This window comes from Camelus ferus, chromosome X, assembly GCF_009834535.1.
Source record: "Camelus ferus isolate YT-003-E chromosome X, BCGSAC_Cfer_1.0, whole genome shotgun sequence".
In the NCBI taxonomy this organism is placed as follows: Eukaryota; Metazoa; Chordata; class Mammalia; order Artiodactyla; family Camelidae; genus Camelus; species Camelus ferus.
The window spans coordinates 65,768,091-65,791,877 of record NC_045732.1 but is presented as its reverse complement, the minus strand read 5'-3'; the positions used below and the strand labels follow the sequence as shown (position 1 = coordinate 65,791,877).

At 41.7% G+C, this 23,787-nt stretch overlaps 3 protein-coding genes and 1 long non-coding RNA gene across 5 annotated transcripts in view; 1 reads left to right on the top strand and 3 right to left on the bottom strand.

Moving 5' to 3' along the window:
* Positions 1 to 1,972: 1,972 nt before the first annotated feature.
* On the bottom strand, positions 1,973 to 7,887 carry HNRNPH2 (heterogeneous nuclear ribonucleoprotein H2). 2 transcript variants are annotated; one of them, XM_032474526.1, is made up of 2 exons: positions 7,738 to 7,887; positions 1,973 to 4,206 (listed from the first exon to the last, which is right to left on the bottom strand). In XM_032474526.1, exon 2 carries the CDS (start codon positions 4,151 to 4,153, stop codon positions 2,804 to 2,806), a length of 1,350 nt encoding a protein of 449 aa, XP_032330417.1. In that variant the 5' UTR covers positions 4,154 to 4,206; positions 7,738 to 7,887; the 3' UTR covers positions 1,973 to 2,803. The 2 variants fall into 2 exon arrangements, with proteins under 2 accessions (XP_032330417.1, XP_032330418.1); XM_032474527.1 differs by having other exon boundaries at positions 7,750 to 7,887.
* GLA (galactosidase alpha) lies at positions 7,884 to 16,002 on the top strand. Its single transcript, XM_006191940.3, has 7 exons — positions 7,884 to 8,389; positions 10,902 to 11,076; positions 12,172 to 12,349; positions 12,919 to 13,010; positions 14,423 to 14,584; positions 14,801 to 14,998; positions 15,370 to 16,002. Exons 1-7 carry the CDS (start codon positions 8,196 to 8,198, stop codon positions 15,658 to 15,660), a joined length of 1,290 nt encoding a protein of 429 aa, XP_006192002.1. The 5' UTR covers positions 7,884 to 8,195; the 3' UTR covers positions 15,661 to 16,002.
* Positions 16,003 to 17,853: 1,851 nt separating this feature from the next.
* LOC102522096 (60S ribosomal protein L36a) lies at positions 17,854 to 20,584 on the bottom strand. Its single transcript, XM_006191935.3, has 5 exons — positions 20,474 to 20,584; positions 19,957 to 20,062; positions 19,681 to 19,748; positions 18,239 to 18,361; positions 17,854 to 17,933 (listed from the first exon to the last, which is right to left on the bottom strand). Exons 1-5 carry the CDS (start codon positions 20,582 to 20,584, stop codon positions 17,913 to 17,915), a joined length of 429 nt encoding a protein of 142 aa, XP_006191997.1. The 3' UTR covers positions 17,854 to 17,912.
* A 1,147-nt stretch (positions 20,585 to 21,731) lies between these two features.
* Positions 21,732 to 23,787, bottom strand: part of LOC106730548 — a 30,702-nt gene continuing 28,646 nt past the window's right edge. Inside the window, exon 4 of the long non-coding RNA XR_004317888.1 lies at positions 21,732 to 21,841. This is a non-coding gene — a long non-coding RNA (uncharacterized LOC106730548). The remainder of the gene's footprint in view (positions 21,842 to 23,787) is intronic.

The following is a 23,787-nucleotide window of genomic DNA, read 5'->3' as shown; positions in this document are numbered from 1 at the left end:
GCATAAGCCATCAGTGCAGACTCCCTTATGCCATGATTGTTGTGGCTGCAAACTTTCGGGCTGATTTTGCCAAGCAGACTCCCGGTGCAGACTAAAATGAATCCGAACTTGGTGGTTGCGGGGTATATGTGGGTTGCCCACTTTACCTCCCAGGAAACTCTCCTGAGTAGCGTTAGATTTGAGAATTAAAGGTGGTTTTGTGTGTGTGTGCACACAAGCATCTGTGCTGCTGTCTCCACAAGAACTGCTGTCACTTTCCACACCTCTAATGCGGACCATTGACCTCCAGGGTCTCCCTTTTTTAACTGCTTCCCTTAGCCTTTCTGAGTTTTCTTATCCAGCAAAGAGGAAGCTAACACCATTAACTGCAGGGCTCAGCCAATCCTTTCTTGCGATTTAGTGACATCTAGTGGCTAACTGGAGAATGTTTGCTCATACTTAACAGAACTTTCTGGAAAATTAACTGAGCAGCCTGGAAAGCAAAAACATCCACTTGTGAACCCTCTGAGAAAGGCTTCCTGAAGGACTTAGGAGAGCAAGGTAAATGGCTCAGTATGAGTCAAAATGGGTTTCTTGCTCTCTTGGAAGCTGTGACAGAAATTAGACGTCACTGAAGAATCTCAAATCACCTCCCACTGTATTCTCAGCATGAATGGTTTTCAATTAAAAAGTGTCCTTTAAATAAAATGGTGTCAGGTAACACCAATTTGGTATTTGCTTCCTATCTCAGAGCATTTCTCTGGGCCTCAAGCTCTAAACAGACCAAGGATAGCAATCCACTTGCAGGCTAGTCAGGAGATCTACAAAAAAACTCTATATTAGTTCAGGTGCAGCTGGTACTAACCTGAGGGTGTCCAGGTCTGAAGGTCATTGGGAGGTGTAATTGTTAATGGCCACTATGATATGAGCAGAAGTCTAAGATACCCCAGATGTCACAGGCTTTCAAAGTCCTCCAGGGAGGTGCAAGCTATTGTCAATAATCATATGCAATTTGTACTTTAATACAAAGTTTAAACTACTTGTTACAGGAAAATAGGGCAATCAGGGATCAGGAAGGAAGCAGCTTTTTAAAGTTTCCATTTTAGTGTTTATAGGCCATTGGCCTAGAGGACTATGATAGGTCACAAAACATAGTCATGAGAACAGCAGCATCAGCAGAATCTCAAGCACCAGCCCTGAACTACCGAATTTCAGAAACTCTAGGAGTGAGGCCCAGTAACCAATGTTTTAACAAGCCCTGAAGATTATTCCGGTGTGCGCTGAAGTTTGAAAACCATTGGTTTAAAACAAGCTTTAAATGCCCTGGGAAAACCTTAAAGGCTGTTTGGAGACTCTATTACTGAATCCACGGAAGAGATCGAATTATTCCTATAACACAGGCCTATTTTTTTAAACATATAAAAGTGTCTTTTATCTTCTAATCTATGGTTAAATGAAAGGGAGAGAATTATTTATGTGCTTTTAGTTCTTTGGATTTTGGAAAATGCTGTCTTGATAAAGCATGTCTCCAGAGTAGCTCAAGAGTCCTATGGATGTGGTGATGATAAACGTAGAAACAGAAACATGCTCCACCTCAATATTAATCTAAGACATACAAATTAAAATAATAATGGGACACCATTTTTCAACTAACATACTTGGCAAGATCAAACAGAATAATGTGCATCATTGAGGCGGCTCTGGAGGAAAATAAAAAAAAAAACATACACTCCTAGTGGAAAGAGTACCATGATCTTTCTGGTAATATAAATCAAAAGCCTTAAAAATGTATGAACTTTTGAGACATAGCAATTCCACTTCCAGGAATCTTAGAAATAATTAATGATATATGCAATGATGTGTGTATAAAGACACTAAGGTATGTTTCTAATAATTAAAAGTTTAAAAACAATTTAAATTTCAGCAGCAGAGGACTGTACAAAAGAAATAGCTCATACAATAGAACATAGTAAAAATCAAGCTGTACAAGATATTTCCAGTTTTTAAAAGGAAGATTTATTTAACAAGTTTCACTTAGTACAATACATCTAATGGAAATCACAATACAAGGAAAGATTTAAATCAAAGCCTCAGAATTTCATACAAACAACATGACCAAACTCCTAAAGTATTGGTATTACATCTCAAAATTGTCTTGGAGCTTTTTTAAAAAAAGTAAATGTGTACACTCACGTGCCTTACAGGATATTAAACCAAAAAGCTAGGATTAACAAACATGCCAAATGTTTTCACTTTATTATCGTAGACACAGCTCCTATATTTGAGTTTTACAGAAAAGCATGTTTCTCAACATGCATCCAAAGTTTTCAATGGATTGTGGTATAAGAGCAACATTTAACATAAGTGAAATTGCTTTAACCTAAATATGCTTACTGCTTAGGTACACTCCTACAACATAACTAACTTGAGGAAAGCTGGAAGTTGTTTTAACAGTTATGGTCAATACTGAACTTTGTTATTACATCCTAGATGAATGTTTCAGTGTTCAAAATTACTGAGCTTGAAGTTTTAAAACAATCTTGACTTCCACTTTACAGTAAGCATGAATCACAAGCCTGTAATGCAAAACTGTTAAACATAATTTTTGCTTGTTTTCTTTAAAAAAAAAAGAGAAAGAAAGAAAGAAGGAAAGTAAGAAAGAAAGAAAGAAAGAAAGAAGCTAGCTGACCAAGAGTGATCAGAATCAATGATATTTCCCGTTTACCAATCACACTGGATATGCCTGACATCTCTCCCACTCCATTCAACTCCCATAAATGCACAGCTTTTGTTTCTGTTGCAGTTGTTTATTGCTCTTTCTCTCTTAAGCGAGGTTAGACTGATAGTCACTGGAGTTCTCCTGCAGAACTTGGTCATATCCACTCATGCTGCTCTGACCACCGTAACCACCTCCGTAGCCACCACTCAGCTGCTGGCTAGCAGGACCCCCGTAACTAGACTGGTTGGATATGCCCATCCCTCCCATCATTTGGCTACCATAAGCACCACCACTTGCCCCTGCTGTAGAATTCAAAAAGAGCTCTACATAGCTGTGATCATAAGCTCCCCCGCTTGTGCCTGCGGTAGAATTCAAGAAGAGCTCCACGTATCTGTGCTGCATGTTAGCTTTGTCTTTTGCCATAGCTGCCACGGCATCTTCATGAGTAGCAAATTCAACATCTGCCTCACCAGTAACTCTGCCATCAGGCCCAATTTCAATGTGTACTCTCATGGGGTTAAGAGGCGAGAAAAAATTATAAATATCATTCTCGGTGGCTCTGTAAGGTAATCCCCTCATGTGCACACAGTGCCCTGTGGTGCTCTGAAAACTGGACCCACCATCTCCATATCTATGATCAGACATTCCTGAAAAACAGTAATTGAGGTCTCTTCCAAATCGATCAGATCCAAAGCCATACCCATCATTATAGCCACCATAATCATCATAGCCTCCATACCCTCCACCATAGGCACCGCGCCTCATCCTTTCAAACCCAGCCCCTCTGCCAATGCTATTATACCCTCTGCCAGCCCCCGGCCTATCATAGGGACCTGGCCGCTGCATAGCCATGAGCTTTCGAGGTGGGTCGTAGTGGGTTCGGACTTCAGCTCGGCTACTCTTGAAGATCTCAATGTACCTGTGCCCTATTCTTTCCTTGTGTTTCTTTAAGGCCTTTTCAGCTATCTCCTGGGAAGCAAACTGCACAAAGGCCTCCCCTGTGCTCCGCCCCTGAAAGTCCACCGGCAGTGTCATCCCATTTGGCACAATTTCCAACCCTGAAAAGAACTGAACAATCTCTTCCTTGCTACAGCCAAATGGGAGTCCTCTAAGCCGGACGAAGCCATCATTGGCAGTATCAGGACTATTCGGACCTGTATGCTTCAACACCCAATCCATTTCAACACTGTTGGACTTGAATACTTCAACATATCTGTGTCCCATGGTTTCTCTGTCCTTCTTCAAAGCCAGCTTCACTTCATCTTCGGATTCAAGTTCGACAAATGCTTCGCCACTTGGTCTGCCTTCTCTGGTGTAGATGAAACGAATACCTGATGTACCATTTTGGATTTTGCAATCGGAGAAGAAGCGCATCACTTCATCGGCCGAGCAGGACCAGGGTAGGCCCCTGACCTTCACCACGAACCCCTCCCTGCCTTCTGTGCCTAGCATCATGGTGACTGTTGGGCTCTTGGTGGCAAGATCGGCTCAATGTAATTTCGGTGTAGCTGAAAAAAGATAAAGACTATTGTCATGGAAAAATGTTCATGATACAGTAAAAGAAAGCAAACTATTAATAGAAAACTCAATTACACTGATAGCTTTTTTGTAAGACATTTGTATAAACAAAAAGACTTCACCAAATTTTCAAGTCATTCATTCAACAACTATTTACTCAATACCTATTATGTGTTGGATACCATTAATGGTGGCTATTTCTGGGGGATAGGATTATGGGAGCTTTCTGTCTCAAAGAATGTTTTCTTTGGACATTTCTGTATGTTCTAAGTTTTCCACATTGACCGCACATAAACATCATAGTCAGAAAATGAAAAGATATACAAATTAATGGCAACAAAATCAGTGGAAGATTATCAACAAAAGATAGCTATGTCTGATTACATAAAAATGAAAAACTTCATTACATCAAAAGTAAGATTAAACAGAAAAGACAAACAATACACTTGTGATATCTACAACAAGTACATCACTATCCTTAATATACAAAAAATAACCTCAGAGAAATTAATAAAATCAGGGAAATATAAAGGCCTAAGAGAGAAATGGGAAAAAGACATTATGGGGAAGTCACGCCTTCATTTTACATTTTTCAGTTGCCAGGTCCAGAAAGTTAGCTCTGGCACACAAGGATCAATAAGCCCTGAAAGAGCTCATGGTCCTACAGGGGCACAGTACATCTTTACTAAAGACAAAAGGACAAATAAACATTATCCCTGCTATGACAGGATTCTGTGCAGGGTGAAAAGGCGGTATAAAGCAGGGACTGGCTGATCAATTCTATCGGTTGGCATAGAATGGCTAAATGAAAAGGACTAACCGGCTCAGGGATCCACAAATTTCAAAAATTATGATGGAGCATAAAATAGAAGGCGGCAAGGCAGGAGAGAAGGCTGGCTAGGTGGAGATCAGATCCCGAAGGTCTTAACTGGTAGACAAGGGGCTACGGGCCTTCTGGGAGGTTTTAAATAGGGGACTGAGGGGAGGAGAGAGAGGAAAGGGAGGTGAGGGGAGGGAAGTGAGGGGAGGGAAGTGAGGGGAGGGAAGTGAGGGGAGGGAAGTGAGGGGCGGAGAGTGAGGGGCGGAGAGTGAGGGGCGGAGAGTGAAGTAATCAGAACCTTTCAGAAAGATCGCCATGGCAACAGTGTAGCTCTCAAACGAGGGCCCCCCCCCCGCGGGGGCGGGGTGACGCTAGCAAGATCAGTTAGAACCCTGCCTCTTAAGAGATAGGTTACGGGATTCACCTAAGACAACAGCAGTTTTTAAAAACGGGAAGAAAGGTGTGATCAATGTATTCAAAGCAGTGGACCCTGTGGGACTTCGTAACAGATTAAATACACAGGCAGTACAGATGTAAGGCTACAGGAGAGGAGTCTGGGAAATGTTCAAACCTCATCAATCATCAGAAATGCAAGCTAAAACCAGAATTAATTGCCATTTTTCACCCATTAAGACAGTGAAAATTAAACAGGGAGGATAAATCAATGCTGATATTCAGGGTCACAAACTAATACACTCCCAGAGGAGTGAAAGCTGAGATAGTATTTCTGGAAAACAATTGGAAATATTTATCACGCCTTTTGATACAGTAAATCCACCTCCAGTTATGTGCCGTAAAGAGATGATCTGAAATTCAGATGGAGATTTATAGAACTATATATTCTTTGAAAGGTATTTTATTAAGAAAGATAAAATATTACACACTTTAAAAATCATAAAAATATCTAATAGCATGAGAAATTACTTATGCTATAATCTTAAGTGACCCAAGATCATAGCTATTTTATAGTCTCAACAATAAAAAAGACGTATGTTCACATATCCTTTGACCCTGCTAGAATTCCTTCCAGGAACCTGGTCAACAGAAATACTCATAATGTTCACTTCAACACTGTTAGTAATGGCAGAAAATTAGGAACCTAATTACCCATCAACAGGGGGAAGGCTGAATGAATTATACTTTATCCTTAAAATGGAATGCCATGCAGCTGTTTGAAAAATAAAGATCTGCCCTGACCTAGATTTCCAAAATATATTAAGTGAAGGACTATGCATAGTATGATCATACTTATTTTAAAATATAAGCAGGCATGCATATATGTATGCAGATGCATAGAAGTTCTGGAAACATATAAGTTGTTTTTGAGAAAATAACAACTGGAGGGTAGAAGAGTGAGGTGGATTTTCACTTTTTAACCTATACGAGTCTATATAGTTTTAATTTTTAAAAACCACTGTAACTGGAATAAAAAGAAACTATGTTAGAAAAAGTATGTGCGTGGGGAATTTGTCACGTGTTAATAAATAGTGGTTAATTAATGAGTGGTAGTTTTACGGCTTTCTCAATTTGTTTTTCAATTTTTTGTGCATTCTTAATTTTCTATTGAGAGTAATTACTTTTATTTCAGCAAAAAATAATACATAAAACAAAATGTTTACTTTTCGGGGATTTGGTTTAGCAAATTTTATAAAATTTTCTAATTTTGTATGTGGATGGCTTATCTGACATGGTCTGGGAACACTGGGCTTCTGCGAGAGAAAGTACAAAGTGTAATAACTGCCCTAAAACTACACTGAGGATTCAAGTCAACTTTTACTAGTTGCCTATTATGTGCCTGGAGCGCTGCATCTGCAGCGATAACTGTCTCCCTATAGACCATCTTTAGGTCTGAGTGACAGATACACGCTCTGCTTTTTGCCTGCCTTATCTCTTGGATCACCCATCCCATTCAATGTCCCGGCTGCACGCTAGGCCTCCACGTCCCCTCTGTAGTGGCAGGGAGGTTCTGCTTCATGACTGTGTCTCCTGGGAAGGCCACGAGGACTCCGCTGCCTGAAGGAGGAACCAGGATTCCATTTGTGAATTAAGAATTTGTGTATTTATGTGTGTCTTATGTACAGACTTTTTACAGACCAAAATGCTGAGTAGTTATCTCCGGGTGAGGAATTACATGTATTTTTTTTAATTTATAGTATACTGTTTTTTGCGAATGTCCAAAATTGAACATGTAGATTGTTACGAGCAGAGAAATAAACATTATTTAAATATTTAATTCAGTAAAAACATTCATTGGGCGCCTCTGTCAGGCACGCAGCATTTGCCTAGATGTGACTCTACAGATCAAATTCGCTTGGTGCCTCCCCCTACAAACAGACAGACAATTAGGCACTGGAGACTGAGTGCCTGAATGGATGGTCCTGCATTCAGACCACTGGTCTCAAGATCTGTTTTTCCTAATCCGGGGACGTGGTTTTCAAACGTTTCTCTGCTTACGGATTCTCTTAAGGGTCCTTTGAGACCCGCCCAGACAGACAGATATACAAAAACACAGACACAGTCACGAACGTCCACCATTTCCCCACCAGGCGCAGCAAAGGCGGCTTCCCGGCACTGAGATGGGGGGAGGAGGGAGCGGGGGAGGGGAAAGCAGGGAACGAAAAAGGCGGAGGCGGCCCGCGGACCCCGCTTTGGTCTTCATCATCACCACCCCCGGGTCCCCGGTTCCCACCCACACACCAACCTCTAACGATACCGGATAATTTTCCTCTTTCTTCCCTCAAACGGCTATAGCGAGACGGTAGACGACGACCAGAACTACTTCTGCTCACGTAAGCGATTGATCACGTGAGGATCTACGTCATGTGAGATCTCGGTCACGTGAGCGCCGCTCAGCTTTAACTGGGGATCATTAAAGTGCAGCACTTCCTTCTGGTAGGAAAATAGGGCGGGTCGATATCCAGAAAGGGAGCGCGTGATTGGTGGCGGTGCGTCTTCTGTGACTGGTCATTGGTCCGCCTCTGGGGATAACCGTCCCAGTTGCCGGAGAAACAGTCGCGTCATTGCTTAATAACTCACCGGTGATTGGTGATGAGGCTGAAATCGGATTCCGCGGGTCGCCTCCGCCTTTTTAGCCCTTAAGGTTAAACTTAAAAGCTCAGGTGACTCGGAGAAACCTGTGTCGCACAGGTGACAGCGACGATGAACCTGATGAGCAGAGTCACACGGCTGGGCTGCGCGCTGGCCTTTTGCTGCCTGGCCTTGGTTCTCTGGGGCGTCCCTGGGACCCGGGCTCTGAACAACGGCTTAGCGATGACCCCTACCATGGGCTGGCTGCACTGGGAGCGCTTCATGTGCAACGTGAACTGCCAAGAAGAGCCAGATTCCTGTATCAGGTATTGAAGACATTGGGTACTCGCTTCCCTTCGCTATCCGGGTATCTGTCTAGCTGTGTTTGGAGGGATGGAGGGGCTCAGTGAGAACATTTGAGCCGGGGGAGAACTCCACTATTGCTGCTGCTTCTTTTTCACCCACAGCAAACTGCCCCAAATGGAGACTAGCCCTACATTTTCTCCATTTGACCCCTCCTGGGGTGGGAGTGCCGCCAGCCGCCCCTGCTTCTCCGTCTCTCTCTGCTTGATCACCCACCTAAGGACTTTCTCCGTTTACCATCCAATTCCATTCACACCCTTATTGAGAGCTGCTGTCCCTGCCAGGTACTCGCAGTAAGGACAGCTGTGGTGAGTAGGAGAGGCAGAGGACTAAGACGCGTGCCATTTCTTCTCCTTTTGGGGTCACGGGTTCCTTGGCTGTAACTTGAGGGAATTTAGAGAGAATTTAGTCTCTGAGATCTCCCCACCCAATAGCCCTTGAGTATGGCGTCTCCTTGGAAGGTTGACGTGGAGAAACTCTTATCTGTCAAAGGTGAGGGTTGAGGCTGGCTGAAACAGGTGCTGATCCTATCTGATCCATACATTCCTTATCTGTAAATCTAGATAACAACTCCTACCTAAGAGAGTCAACTCAGAGGATCTGTAAAGTAGTTCACACAGGTGGACTTTCAATGAGATAACCCATTTGAAGTACATAGCACAGTGCGGTACCAGACCCCTCAATGAGGCATAGAGAAGAAATGTTCTTAACCTGGAATTGATGGAAAAAGTAATGCATAGCTGCAAATATGAGTATGTGTGTTTTTAGGGAGGGAGGATCTTGAGCTTTGTTCAGATTCTCAAAGGGATTTGTGATCTAGAAAGGTTAGGAATCACCGATAGATGTTGTTAAAAAAAACAATAAAGATACCCTTGGTGCAGAGGCCCCTCCATAAGCCTCGGTCATGTTACATCCCAGTGGCCATAAGTTATTCCTATTAGTGTCTTTACAGGTGAAGTCAGAGAGTTGGTCAAACATGACAATTAATTGGCCTTCTAAGTTTCAGACTAAATCCATCGTGACCCTAGGGTAAATTGTGCCCATCACATATTTCTTTTTTTGTCTTTTCCTTTTTTTCTAAGTGGTGGTTATCTTATTTTTGTATCTGATTATTAAAAATGCATGATCATGGCAAAAAATATAGATAGTAAAGAAGAGTATAATGAAAATAAAGATTTACAACCTTGCCAATTTTTCTGTGTAAATACAAACACAAATTTATTTTAAAAATTATTCTCAATAAAAATGAGATCATGTTTATGTCATGAGCAGTTAACCACAAGACTCTGTAGTCTGCCCAGGTTCAAATTCTAGTGAAGCATGACTTAGCCAGGTGACCTTGAGCAAATTAATTACCCTTTCTAAATGTAAAAAGAGTGATTGCCTGGCACAGAATAAGAGCTTCATAAATGCTAATTGTATGTATATACCATAATTTATTTAAGCAATCTCCTGTTGATAGCTGTTCAGGCTCTTCAATTTTTCATTATTATGACCAAAGCTCCACTCACCCCACTTGTACATCATCCGATTCTTTCCTTAGAAGTCTAATTACTAGATCCAAATGTATGCTCATTCTGTTTCTTCTCAAACTATCCTCCCCAAAAGTATTATAAATGCACCTTCCCAACAACAGTGTATGAAGAATTCCTGTTTCCCCACAGCCTGGCCGACACTGCTTTTTTGTCATTCTTTTAAATTTTGCCAGTCTGGTAGGTGTTTTTATTGTCATGTGTTTGATTCCTGATACACTTGAACATCTTTTTGTATGTTAAATTGGCTCTTTGCATGGTTTCTGTTATGGACTGCTTGTTTGTTAGTTCCCTGTTTTTCAACTGGAATGTGGGCTGGGGGTTGTTTTACTTGTTTTTATTTTATTGTATGTTGTGAATACAGTGGTTCTTTGGGGATTTGTTCAGGGTCTTATTAAACGTATAAAGGTGTATAGGGAGAATTAGCTGCTTTTTAATATTGAGTTTTCCTAATCGAGGGCAAAATAATGTCTGTCCACTTAAATAATTTGGAAACAGCATCGTTTTATTCATATGAACCCTGCACATATCTTAAAGTTGTTTCCAGGTATTCTAGGTTTTGTCTGTTACTTTTTTGGTTGCTCTTGTGAATGGTCTTTTTCTCTGAATAGGTTACTGTGGATATCTAAGGAAGCTGTTGATTGTGTTAACTTGGTAGCTTTTTACTTTACTGTACTTTCTTCTTAATTCTAATAGCCTTTTCCATTTCATGTATTTCTCATTCCTATTTTAATTGTTTGGGGCCCGTAGGGTGGTAGTATTAAGAGGGGAGAGGAGGGAGAAGAAACATGGCCCAATCCGTTTTACCTTGCATTGGTTGTGGTTACTACCAAACTATTACTGGGTTAAGAAATAAATTGTAAAACCCCAAGATGTCTAACAAATAGGAGTACTCAAGTATTTGTTTAACGAATTGTAACGATTCTTGGGATTTCTCTTTCAGCGAGAAGCTCTTCCTGCAGATGGCTGACCTCATGGTCTCAGATGGCTGGAAGGATGCGGGTTATCAGTACCTCTGCATTGATGACTGTTGGATGGCTCCTCAGAGAGATTCAAAAGGCAGACTTCAGGCAGACTCTAACCGCTTTCCTAATGGGATCCGCCATCTAGCTGATTTTGTGAGTTTATAGATAGTTCTCTTTTTCTTTCAGGAAACTGTAAGCACTTCTGTACCTAAGCTTGCTCAAAAACATTTAGAAACTAAAATAGCTGCTGTTACCTGAGTATTGAATTGTAAGGCTTATCAGATAGAATGTTTATCCCATCAGCACATCTATATTTTGCAATAGTTCTTGAGGCCCATCTTGGAGAAGTTCTCCTTTTGCTGAAACCACTAAATTCTCTAGGAGGAAAAAGGAACTTGGTTCTTGACATATGTGCATATATTTTTATATAAGCTCTGAGCAATTATTGTAATTGTACTAAACGCCTTCTTAGCGCAGTGGGCAGCGCGTCAGTCTCATATTGTAATTGTACTATAAACTAGAATTTTAGAAGGTAAGAGGAATATATTCTGGGGATTATTAAACAGTAATAGAGCTGGACAGTAGTTAAAGGCAGTGAAGACAGAAACTGAATAAAATTCAGTGCTATTGTATTAGGGGAAAGAGCCAAGCACAATTCCAAATTCACCAAAGACAAGTGGGGTTTTATAGCCAATGGGTGGATTGTGAGGATCAACGAATGGAAAATTACTAGGAGGGACTAAGAGGAGGCATATTCTTGCTAAGGGCAGGCCCTGGGGTTAGACATCAAGGGTGGGTCATAAGGAGTTTGATCAGATTTTGAGGGTAGGGGGATAACTTAGCAGGATTCTTGCTAAAACTAGACAAGGAAGGCCAAAGTAGAGGCCTACTTGAGAAGAGGGCTCAGAGGGACCTAAGGTTTAGTTAAGGAGAGCATCTTTGTCCAGATATATCTAATCTATCATTGCCCTGAAAAGGTAACTCTAAGGATCCCATCAGAAGAAGATTAGAGCCATGGACAGGGAACTTCAGTTCTGTGCTGTAATTACGTGTATAGTTTGAACTCAGCAGAATTGGAGGCTTTGCTCTTTATCTCCCAACAGAGTCATCTGGACAATTTTCGGAACTTGGCGGGGGGGGGGATGTACTGGTGAAGTGTACTGGTCTCTGCCTCCAGCCTGGAGTGGTTCTCTCTTTCTACTTCATGATTGCCCTTCTATTGAGGTAACTCTTTTTTTCTCATTTCAGGTCCATAGCAAAGGACTGAAGCTAGGGATTTATGCAGATGCCGGAAATAAAACCTGCGCAGGCTACCCTGGGAGTTATGGATACTATGACATTGATGCCAAGACCTTTGCTGACTGGGGAGTAGATCTGCTAAAATTTGATGGTTGTTACTGTGACAGTGTAAAACATTTGGCAGATGGTAGGTTTCATTCAAAAGACTTAGCCATGAGCAAAGGGCAGAACTTTTGAGGGCAAGGTAGCTGAGCATCCGAAGAACTAATCCTCACATTTGAAATACCCAGTCACAATACTGGAAATAATAATTACTCTCAATGTGCCAGAGCTCCTGCCTCTTCTCTTTTTTTTCAGTTTCTCGATGCATTTATTCATTCAGGCATGTAAAATCCGTGTATGCCTAACCAAAACTAATACTGTGGACTTTCAATTCAAGAGGGCTCTGAGTTACTCACAGATAGTAATTGTAACTCTCCATCCATCACTTGGAAAAGCCTCCGGAATGTCAGTCACAGAGAAAAGAGCATCTTCATTCCTACCTTTCCTCAATATGTGCGCTATCCTGCACTGTCCTCAGAACAATCCCACAGTCTGGGCGGTACTAGATACAACATAAGCACAGAGCAGTCACTTGTCTCTGCTGCTGGTTTAAAATATAAACATGTCCCTTCCACGTAGCCTATTTTTAAAATATACAGCCCCAGCTGGAAATTCCCTTCTTTTCATTATTTTACACGTTGTTTTCTCATACAGGTTATAAGCAAATGTCCTTGGCCCTGAACAGGACTGGCAGAAGCATTGTGTACTCCTGTGAGTGGCCTCTTTATGCATGGCCCTTTGTTAAGGTGAGCTAGTGAGCCCAGAATCCACCAGAGCCTTGCCGATAGATTTTCAGAACTTGAGAACAAAGGAGACAAAGGTCCCTGTCAAAGTTAAACCCTAGTTAACAGTCTCATCCTAACATCTCTCCTGGGATCCACCTACTTCTCACAACCCCACTGCTGTAATTGAAGTCTAAGCTGCCATCAACTGGGAAGCCAGGCATCTTTGATCCTTTCTTTTGTCTCATGGTTCACAACCTATCCATCAGCAGTCCTCTCAGTACAAAATATATCCTGAATCAGCCTACTTCATTCTTTATCGTGTTAACCTGTTCAGTTTCCTTCTAAGAGCTTAGCACTATGTGCAATTATTTGTTGACTTGCTTACTGTCTGTCTCCTCCATTAGAATGTAAGCTCCAGGAGGGCAGGGACCTTGTCTGACTTTATCACTGTATCCCTTCAATGTGGTAAGTGTTGAGTAGTTGTTTATAGAATGAATCCCTGTTGTTTCCTTCTAATCTGCAAAATTCTCTCACCTCTTTCTCAACATCTTAAATGTCAGATATCCCACCTGCCTATGTACAAGCTTTTATTCATTCCTTTAACAGATTGTATGCCTAGGGTTCAAATTGCTTAATATGCTTGCCAAGTCCTGTGTCATTTGCAGCTTTTGCTTTTACTTATTAAAATCATCTTAGTTACTTCTTTTTCCACTGAAGTGTAGTTGATTTACAATATTATATTAGGAGATCATTCTGTTTATTTCTAATTATCAAAGTAATACATGTTCCTTTTGGAAAAGTTTGAAATATAGTGAAGTGTGGAAAAACTAAAATCTTCCATAATCCCAATACAGTAGTCGCCCCAATCCACGGTACTACTTTGCACAGCTTCAGTTACCCCTGGTCAACTGCAGTCCAAAAATATTAAATGGAAAATTCCAGAAATAAACAATTTATAAGTTTTTATATTGCACCCTCTTCTAAGTAACATGATAAAATCTCATGCCATCCACTCCATCCTGCCCAGGACATGAATCATCTTTTTGTCCAGCTGTGGATGCTACCGACCCGTTAGTACCGGTATAAGAAAAAACATAGTATAGATAGAGTTTGGTACTGTTAGTGGTTTCAGGCATCCACTGGGAGTCTTGGAATGTATTCCCTGTGATAAGGGGGGACTACTGTACCTAGTTACCATTTGGTAAATTTCCAGCCAAAACAGTGTTAAAGCCATTTTAAGTTATATGGCTACTTCTGAAGCAAACTTCTTACAATGAAATTCCAGTCTAGAAAGTAATTAGCTCTCTTCGTGGAGACCTTTCATCTGTAAACTAAATTGAGAAGGCTACGAGTGCCTTCTTTAAACTTCACTGTTTTCATCTCACAAGAATGTTACTTGAAAGTAAACAGAAGCATTCTCTCTGTTTTTATAGCCCAATTACACAGAAATCCGTCAGTACTGCAATCACTGGAGAAATTCTGCTGACATTTATGATTCTTGGCAAAGTGTAAGGAGCATCTTAGACTGGACATCTTCTAACCAGGAGTCAGTTGTTCCTGCCGCAGGACCAGGGGGTTGGAATGACCCTGATATGGTAAGAATCTGAGCCCTCCTGTTCAGGCTCCTGCAGTGGACCTGTTTCTCCCTTGACACTCAAGGTAAATTAGAAAGGAGAAGTTCCTGAGGGCAGGCTCTTTGTGAAAGTACTCAGAGCAGGGTGCCCAGGAATGTGACTTTTCTCTGTGACTGGGCAATTTTAACAATATTTTGTCCTACCTCACTTGAATTCTTACTTCATTCTTTGTCCCAGTTGGTGATTGGCAACTTTGGTCTCAGCCAGGATCAGCAAGTAACTCAGATGGCCCTCTGGGCTATCATGGCTGCTCCATTATTCATGTCCAATGACCTCCGACACATCAGCCCTGAAGCCAAAGGCCTTCTTCAGAATAAGGATGTAATTGCCATCAACCAGGACCCCTTGGGCAAGCAGGGGTACCGGCTTAGAAAGGTACAGTAAATAACATTCTATGGGAGAAAATAGGAATTGGCTAGGAACATATTCTCCTGCCTTCTAGCTTACAGTTCATCCGGATGTATGTTTGGGGTATGTGTCTTAAGATGGCTTAATACCCAAGTACCAATTTTGTCTTGGGCCTAAATCTGTTACATTGGAGGAAATGCACTGATCTTTTGAGCATATATTTTTTAATCTTGATATCATAATCAATACTGAGGCTCTTTTTTTTTTTTTTTTTTGCTAATTTTTCCTAGAAGTTCTCCATGGTTCTGATTATAAATAAGACTGAATTCCACAACTAGCAAGGCAGCTTATTGCCAGTTACCAAGCTATCACACCTATTTTCTTGGCTTACTTTTCAGAATGACAACTTTGAGGTGTGGGAACGCCCTCTCTCGAACTTAGCCTGGGCTGTGGCTGTGGTAAACCTGCAGGATATTGGTGGACCTCGTTATTATACCATCCCTATTGCTTCCCTGGGTAAAGGACTGGCCTGTAATCCTGCGTGCCTGATCACACAGCTCCTCCCTGTGAAGACAAAGCTTGGGTTTTATGAATGGACTAAAAGTTTAAAAACTCAGATAAATCCCACAGGTACTGTTTTGCTTCGGCTAGAAAGTGCAAGCAAGATTGCATCAAAAAGCTCCCTTTAAAATGTGTATTTTGTTGCTGAAGTGAGTATTCCACTTTTGTCCACCTTCATCTGTTCTCTGATATCCTTGAGTAATATTTTCCATACAAGTAAAATAATAATTTACTTTCATTGAATTTCATAAGTACTGCACTTTAAAAAAGAAAATTGAAGGTTTGTGGCAACCCTACATCTATCGCAGGTCTGTTGGCCCTATTTTTCCAACAGCATTTGCTCACTTCATGTCTCTATGTCACATCTTGGTGACTCCTGTAATAGTTCAGATTTTTTCATTATCATTATATTTATCATGGTTCTCTGTGATCTTTGATGTTACTATTGCAAATAAAAATTTTTGACTCACTGATGGCTTAAGATGATGGTTAGCATTTTTAGAAATAAGGTATTTTTAAATTAAGGTGTGTATATTTTTAGATATATTTTAATAGATTATATTATCGTGTAAACTGTAAATATATATAGTGTAAATAGATTTAGACTCACTTTAATAGATTATAGTGTAAATGTAAGTTTTACATGCACTGGAAAACTGCAGAATTTGTGGGAGTACCTTTATTGCAATGGCCTGGAATTAAACCTGCAGCATCTCTGACGTATGCCTGTATTGGAACTGTGTGCCAGGCCCTATTCCAGATGCATAAAGTGTAGTGACTCAATTTTATCCTCCCAACAACCCTGACACAGGTACTTACTGTTAATTGCAGCCAGGATTTAAACTCAGGTTTTTAACCCTTATACTGTCACCTACTGAGGTGCTTAGATGGCACTAATTATAATTTTAGCCCAAAGGGAATATAAAAAAAACTACTTCCTCACTTGAAGGGAAAAAAAAAAAACCCAGCAGTAATAACCTTCATAAATGAAAGATTTAGAGGCAACCGAATTTTTATGGAAGAATCTTGTCAAGAAACACCCCACCACCTAGGTTCCCAAATCCGATGTTTGCAGTCTAGATCCAACAAATGCAAATAGCTTACTTTCACCAACAATAGTTGGTACATTATGACCTAAAATACCAAACCTCGGGCCAGAAGACTCCTTCCACTTTAAGAACTGCCTTCTCTCTTGAGGTCCTGTGATGCAATGAACTTCAAACTGGAGGTTATGGAGACTCATTTTAAGGGAATTTCCGGATATTCCAATTCCTCCCTTTTCCTCCAGTTGGTGTACCTGAGGACCAACCTGCAGTCAGTACTTCAGGCCTGCTCCTTTACCACCTCCCCTTTGACTATCACCCTTCCCCCACACAAACAAAAAAGGGTATTCATCTCACCCATCCGGGATGCACTACAGTACAAAAACGGACACAAAAAGCCCGCTCAAAATACAAAGTACGAGTTGTAACAATTCCTTTGCCTGTCAGGTGATTACCAATTATTTTCAATAAAATCGGAGGACTAATCATTCAGTTAATAAAAAATGGAACTGGTAAACCCAGACTTAATTCATCCACAGAAACTAACTTGAAAGAAAACTATCTCACTATCTCGTTGAGTTGTGCTTCTAGTTACCAAAATGTGTAGCATTATCTGCTTCACCTCGAGTTTTGCTGCACAACTATAAAGAGCTCAACATCAATAAAAATGAAGCATACAATAGTATACAAAGAGGAACAGGATGTAAAAATTTGCAACTGTTAGGCATTTTAAAATTGGACAGAAATCCCTCAGATTTCATTGGGGAGTTTAATTCACTAGAAATTCTATCCTTTGCAGTTATTTGAACATGATGAAAGTCAGTCAGTTTAAAATTTGAGGGAATATATAAAAATGTTAGTGAATATCAGAATAAGTATATATATATGCAATATAAGCATAAGGACATATAAGTTCTATGCTGTGCCTAGAATTGGGTCACAATTCCTCATTCAATGATTTTAGTAAAGGGATCTGAGACTATTTCACTCCTGGTAAACCTCATATTCACTGATCTCATCCCATTAGCCCTGAATTTCAGGTCTCTATGTCCCATGGTAACCAATAACTTCTGCTTTTTAACAGCAAAAGGAATCCCAAGAAGCCCCAAGTGTTTAAAGTGCCAAATTAGACCATTAGAACATCTGATGTGAGTTCAACCAGTAGTCCACCCCTAATGAATCAAGTACCCTGAACCATCACGCATAAATTTCCCCACAAGGAGAATTTTATTGATGGCCCTAGTTTATTTCCCTCCCCAAAAAACAACTGAAACCAAATGAAGTAAACATGATTTCAAGTTTTTATTGTCTTCATAATAAAACACAAAATTTGAAGCTTAGAACTGGATCACTTGGCCCTGCAATAAAACAAACAAAAAAGGTAAGTTTTGTATTTTGCAAAGAACTGTTTGTTATTCCATCAAGAACAGTGTCTACTCCTGAAGGGATCACCATCCTTCTCCTCCCCTTCCTAATCATGTCAAAACCAACACCAAAAACCCCATACTTTGAGCTATGCATTTAGCTGTTTTGAGGACTCCCCCTGATCTTTTTTCCCCTCCCATCTTGATGCCACAAAAATGAGCAGGCAGAAATATTCACCTCTCTAGGCATAATAAAGCCATACAGGAAAAAACTGCACCTTCCACCCATAATTATATACCTTTCTCTTCTTATCTCCTCCCAGCTCAAAATGTTTGCATCTCTTAATAGCCAGCATTCTCTTAGATCTGCAGTTGGGCTCAACGCATTCAAGCCTCAGCACAATCTTCTTTGTAGTTTTAGCCTGGGGAAAAGAATTAAGTCAAAGCCTTCACAAATCACTACAGAAAATCCTTCAAAAATATGGCTATGGTTGGGTTAAGTACTATTCAAAGCAAAGCTCTGCAAATGATTGTGAAAATTTGTCTTTAGCTATAGGGAGCAAGTGGGAATATGAAGAAAATTGTGATTTAAGGAATAATGTACCAGCAAAGGTGGCAGGTTATCTCATTGGCATCAAGTTCTCCAACCACAGAAAACATCCTAAAGGGTTTACCAAATAGGCACTCATCATACCACCTTGACAGTGTGAGCTTTCAGCAGTTCTACAGTTAAGTATTCCAGACAACCAAAAATGGGGCAACTAGTCCATGCAACTATGAAATAAATACAACTTTTGCAATTCATTAAATAGGGTTAATAATTGTTATTTAAGATCTATTCTCTGGAGACTACCAACAATTACATCTAGATCTTACGTGCATTCAACTGTATTATTTAAGTCAGAGTACGCTCCCCACAAATAAACAATTTTTAAAGCTTGCTCCTGGTAGTCAAAATTCCATTACTGCTAGTTTGCAGTTCTCAAAAGAGCAAAAACCTAGGTACAACAATCTCCCCGGTGTCCTAAACAAGTTAGCTGAATGTGAAAAGACAATCAAGTGTTTCATTTACCACCTTGAGATCAAACCATTTATTGAATCTAAATGAACATTAAAATCATTTCTTAATACTTTCTGGAACCAAGCTGAATGAGGAACTAAGTGCCAAAAGTAATGCTGTGTTCGTGGGAATGCTATGCTCCAAAGACTGTGTACTTTCAGGAGCAGACACCTGGGGTACAACAAATTCAGCCTGAGAAAGGGGATTCAGGAGGCCAGTGGAAGATCTACATGGCCATTTTAAAGAGCTTTAAGGCTTCATGAGATAGGTAGCAGACTGACTGCAGGCTTCTGAACTGACACGCAAAATACCGTACTACAAACATGAGCTGAGGATTCACTTGGACATGACACCAGGTAAGGAACAGGGCAAAGGAAAGGATTTACTGGCATACTTAAACTTCAGTCCTTACAACGACAAGGCACGTTCCTTAATGTTCGCCTCTTCAAAAAAGACAAAAATATATATAAAATAATAAGAGGCAGAACTGTAGACGAGAGTCAGACATGGCTTGCACTCCCCGCTGCACTATCTACTAGATATGTCACTGCAGGTAATTGAAAACACCTTCCTAGAACTATGGAACACGTACCTATACTGTAGAGATGTGTGGGCTAAAAATAAATGCAAACTCTCTGCCACAGTAAGTGGGAAGCATATCAAAGAGTGATCACTACGAACCTTCTTCCGGAAAATCGGCTTAGTCTGCCCACCATAGCCACTCTGCTTCCTGTCATAACGCCGCTTTCCTGGGGGAATGAAAGTCACTTGTCAGGGTATATCAAACATAATAAATCACAACAGCCACATGGAAGTCTTCTCACGGTTTTATCTTGGGCTTTCCAAAAGAAACATCAATGAAATGCCCAAATCGGGGAGGGAAGGGGGACAGGGCTCGTGCATTCCGCTTACTACACAAATGCCGCATTAAAACCAACCCCATACATATCGTCTTACCCTGGGCATACAGAGAATCCTTGCCCTTCTTGTACTGCGTCACTTTGTGGGGTTGGTGCTTGCCACACTTCTTACAGAAAGTCCGACGGGTTTTAGGAACGTTAACCTAGGAAATAAATCGTTCAGAACGTGCGGTGTTATCGGACCATTGGCACAACGCCCCACCCGACCCAGCTGAAGCTAAGGCATCCCACGAGGACTCGACTCTCAAACTTCTCGCTAACACAAAACACTGACTAGAAGGTGGTCCAGCCCCATGTGCTTCAAATACTGTGGCCTCCATCGAGCCGCTAAGTGGAACGATAACATTCACTCCACCCCCAACTAAGTCTACGTTTGATCCTATCACTTCAATTCCTGGCCCCGAATTCCGGTCCCTCTGGGCTCGATCCCGGCAATACTGAGTTTCTTTGGAACAACGAGTCCACGCAGGTGCCCAGACCCGTCCCGGACGGCATCATCAAAGGGAAGAGAAAGATTAAACTGGATGTTACCGGCCCCTTCCCCAAAGTCCTACCATGTTTGCTAGAGCGCTATCGGAACGGAAAGAGGAAGGCCGGGCCGGACACGGAAGTATATAGGAGGTTTCTGGTCGCGCTTCCTCATGGGAGTCGGTGGGAGCGACCATAGAGTCTAAGGCTCCGTGCGCAGCGCCCTCTGGCGGCCAAGAGGACTCGATTCGGAGCCGCGAGCGCGAGCTTAAGGAAGGGAGCTGCCTGAGGCTGATCCACTCTCGTCAACTCCCTCCCGCCCCAACCCCCTAGCTCTGCAAATTTTTCACACCTCATCACTTTTGGCAGACACTGCTACGTAGCAGCGTTAAGTGCAGGAAGCAGTGCTCCTTCCAGACCCTCTGGCTTCCCTGTCCATATCCTTAAGGGAAGCCGGGACTAGGGTCAAGTGAAGGAGCGCCCTCCACCTCCATGTCCCATTCCTGTTCCACCTCAAGGACACTGGGAACAACATCTTTCACAGTGAACTGCTGGTTCACCGAAGGCTTGGAGGGGACCAGTGCTCTAGTTCATCTACCACGTGGCCAGTTGGTCATGGTAAATTCAATAAATGTTCATTGAATGCCTATCTTGTGTTCGGCACAGTTGTAGGGGAAGGGCACAGTAATCAAATAATCACGGTCATAAATACATAATTACAAAATACTTTGTAAAAATGAACAATGATCAGCATTAAACAGCCTCCTTAAGTTGAAGGAGCAAGTTGACTGCCCTAGGTTCTGAAAAGTGAGGATGAAATTGTTCAGCTCCAGAAATAGCAATAATCAAGCCAAGAGCCAGAAAGTATCCAGCAGCTCTTCCCTTCACTGCATACCTGGCAGAAGGCACATGATAGGTTTCAAGAGTGTCCAGCAGAGAAAGAAAGACTGCAGGATACTGAGCATTTTAAATGGATTGTCTCATAAAATTCTCACAGTAATTCTAGGAGGTAGGTGATACTATTATTCCCACTTTACAGATGAGGTAAATTGAGACTGTAAGATATTAGATGATTTGCCCAATGTTGATAGTATTTGGAGGAACCAAGATACAAACACAGGTGATCTGCCACCAGAGCTTGGATTCCTTTACCATTATTCAATATGGCTGTTGTGGCCTGGTAATTATTACAGCTAACAATTATTGAACACTTATTATGTGCCAGGTATTTTCTGAACTACCTTACATACTATCTCTTTCAATTCTAACAACCCAGGTGGTATGTACTATTAGTGATGTTTAACAGATAAGAAAACTGAGACACGAGAGACATGAAATTCACTTACCCAAAGTCACACCAGTGGCTACTTTGTGGAGCTGTAATTTGATCCCAGGTAGTCTAACACCACAGCCCTGCACTTAACCACAACATCACACAGTGGAAGCAGGAGTGTCTGCAGGGCAGAAAATAATGAGGAGAGAGAGTTGAGCAAGGACGCAGGAAGAAATGTCAGTGGATTAGGGGCTAAGGAACTCTGAGAGCCTGGGGTCTCCTGCTTGCATAACTCTCCAGGAACACCCATGGGTTCAGAGCTGACTCTCTCATCATCCTCATTTTGTCGGATAGTCTCCTGGAATGAGATAATAAAAACATGACCACCGCCTGCTACATTTCCTAAAAGTTTCTTTGCCAAACAGCCTGCCTGTAGACTCACAGCATTTCCTTCTTCTTTCTAGGCTCTTATGCAGTCTCACTGGCCTTTGAGGAGTTTCTAGAGGTTTTTGATGTTAGTAACATGGAAATATGAAGACAATGAAGATGGTACTTCTATGTCTAATCAACCGTATTTCTTTCTGTCACACCTCGGGTGGCCTGGCTTTGGTTTAGTTTCCTTTCACCTATCCTCGTCTCTGTTTTGGACACACTCCTGCTCATTGATCTCCCCTAAGATGAGGCACTCATAACTGAACACAGGACTCTATTGCAGCCTGATCTTGCAGAGTGCGTGATCTGTTCACTTTCCTCTGTCGAGATATTGGCACTATTTGGGTACAGTCCTTCTGTCATCCAGACAAGCATGTTAGAGGAGTGCGCATGGGCAGAGGGTGAAGAAGTGCCTAGTTTTATCCCCCTCATCCTGCTCTCCCTTGTCGAGATCCCCATATCAATGCCCAGTCTCCACCACAAGAAGGACTTTGAGAAGGGACAGGGCATGTGACAACACATAGCATCTGACTGAAGAAAAGGGGAGGGAAGGCCAATGTCTGTGACCAAGTTTCAGGCAGGCAACTGGAGTGGCTCTTCAGGGGTGACTAGTGAAAAGATATAAATTGTCAATAAAATAGGGAAATCATGTAACACTTGCTTCTCCTTTATCTTGTGCAGATGTGCTGGTTAACTATTCTACTATCCTACAAATACTTTTTTTTTTAAGTCCTGTTCCCTTAAAAATTCTGAAGGACTCCTGCTAGTGGGATTTATGATGTTTCTACATTAGGGCACAGTGCCTGGGGCAAGTCAATAAGGCAGTGCTTGAGGTGTCAAGATCAACATGCAGGTCAGTCACCAGAGGCTTTGCCACCATCCCAGTCTACTCCAGTATTGCCTGCATTTCCTAGGAGAATCCTCCAGAAGTTTGTTGCTAGAACATAGGCTAGGAGGTGGCTGAGGAAACATTCAGCCTTCAAGTAAGACATCTAGCCTGATTTATTGCTTTACAGGATTAAAGAGAAAAGTGTAAACTAAGAGTTAATCCCTGAGGCTGAATCTAAAATGGAGAAAATCAACATCCACAGAAAATAGGAAGGGCACAAGGCGGTGTGTGGGCTTACATTCGGACATTTTTATCTGCAGCAAAAAAGTGCTTTCTTAGAAAATGACTCAGCAGGGGGAAGTCTTGTCTCTACCTCTATCAGGATCTGTACTTTGGGGTCCCTTTGCGAGCATGAGCCATCCTTCACCATCAAGTTTAACTGTGTGGCCTTGAGTCTCTGCCTTAAAGGACATGAGAAGCTAAAGACGCCCTTCCTCCTCAGTCCCTTTGTTTTGTCTCCACAGGTCTGCATTTCTCCTCTTTTCTGTCTGTCTCCACTCCCTATGCTGACCACCCCCACAGTCCTTTAGCGAAGTCATCCCTTCACCTCAGGGAGGTCGGCCTGAGGACCTGTCGGCTCAATCCAGCCCTGCCTAGAGTCTCAGTGGCCCCAGTAATGTTGAGAAGGGTTCTTTCAGAGCAGACTCAAGATAGCAGTGTCAGAGGTCCCAAGCAAATGAAGGGCGGGGACAGCTGGGGGGCGGGGGGCAGAATAGGGACAGCAGCAGGGAACCAGATACCATGCTGCAGAGAAGAAGAAAAAAAAAAAAGACATTGGTTTAAGTCAGGAAACAAAAAAAGGGAAC

Coding starts and splice junctions, on each gene's coding strand:
- GLA (XM_006191940.3), top strand. CDS start 8,196: ATGAACCTGATGAGCAGAGTCACACGGCTGGGCTGCGCGCTGGCCTTT. Junction 8,390..10,901: donor GAGCCAGATTCCTGTATCAG/GTATTGAAGACA, acceptor TTTCTCTTTCAG/CGAGAAGCTCTTCCTGCAGA. Junction 13,011..14,422: donor ATGCATGGCCCTTTGTTAAG/GTGAGCTAGTGA, acceptor CTGTTTTTATAG/CCCAATTACACAGAAATCCG.
- HNRNPH2 (XM_032474526.1), bottom strand. CDS start 4,153: ATGATGCTAGGCACAGAAGGCAGGGAGGGGTTCGTGGTGAAGGTCAGG.
- LOC102522096 (XM_006191935.3), bottom strand. CDS start 20,584: ATGGTCGCTCCCACCGACTCCCATGAGGAAGCGCGACCAGAAACCTCC. Junction 20,063..20,473: donor ATAGCGCTCTAGCAAACATG/GTAGGACTTTGG, acceptor TTTATTTCCTAG/GTTAACGTTCCTAAAACCCG. Junction 17,934..18,238: donor GAGGAGATAAGAAGAGAAAG/GTATATAATTAT, acceptor GTTTTATTGCAG/GGCCAAGTGATCCAGTTCTA.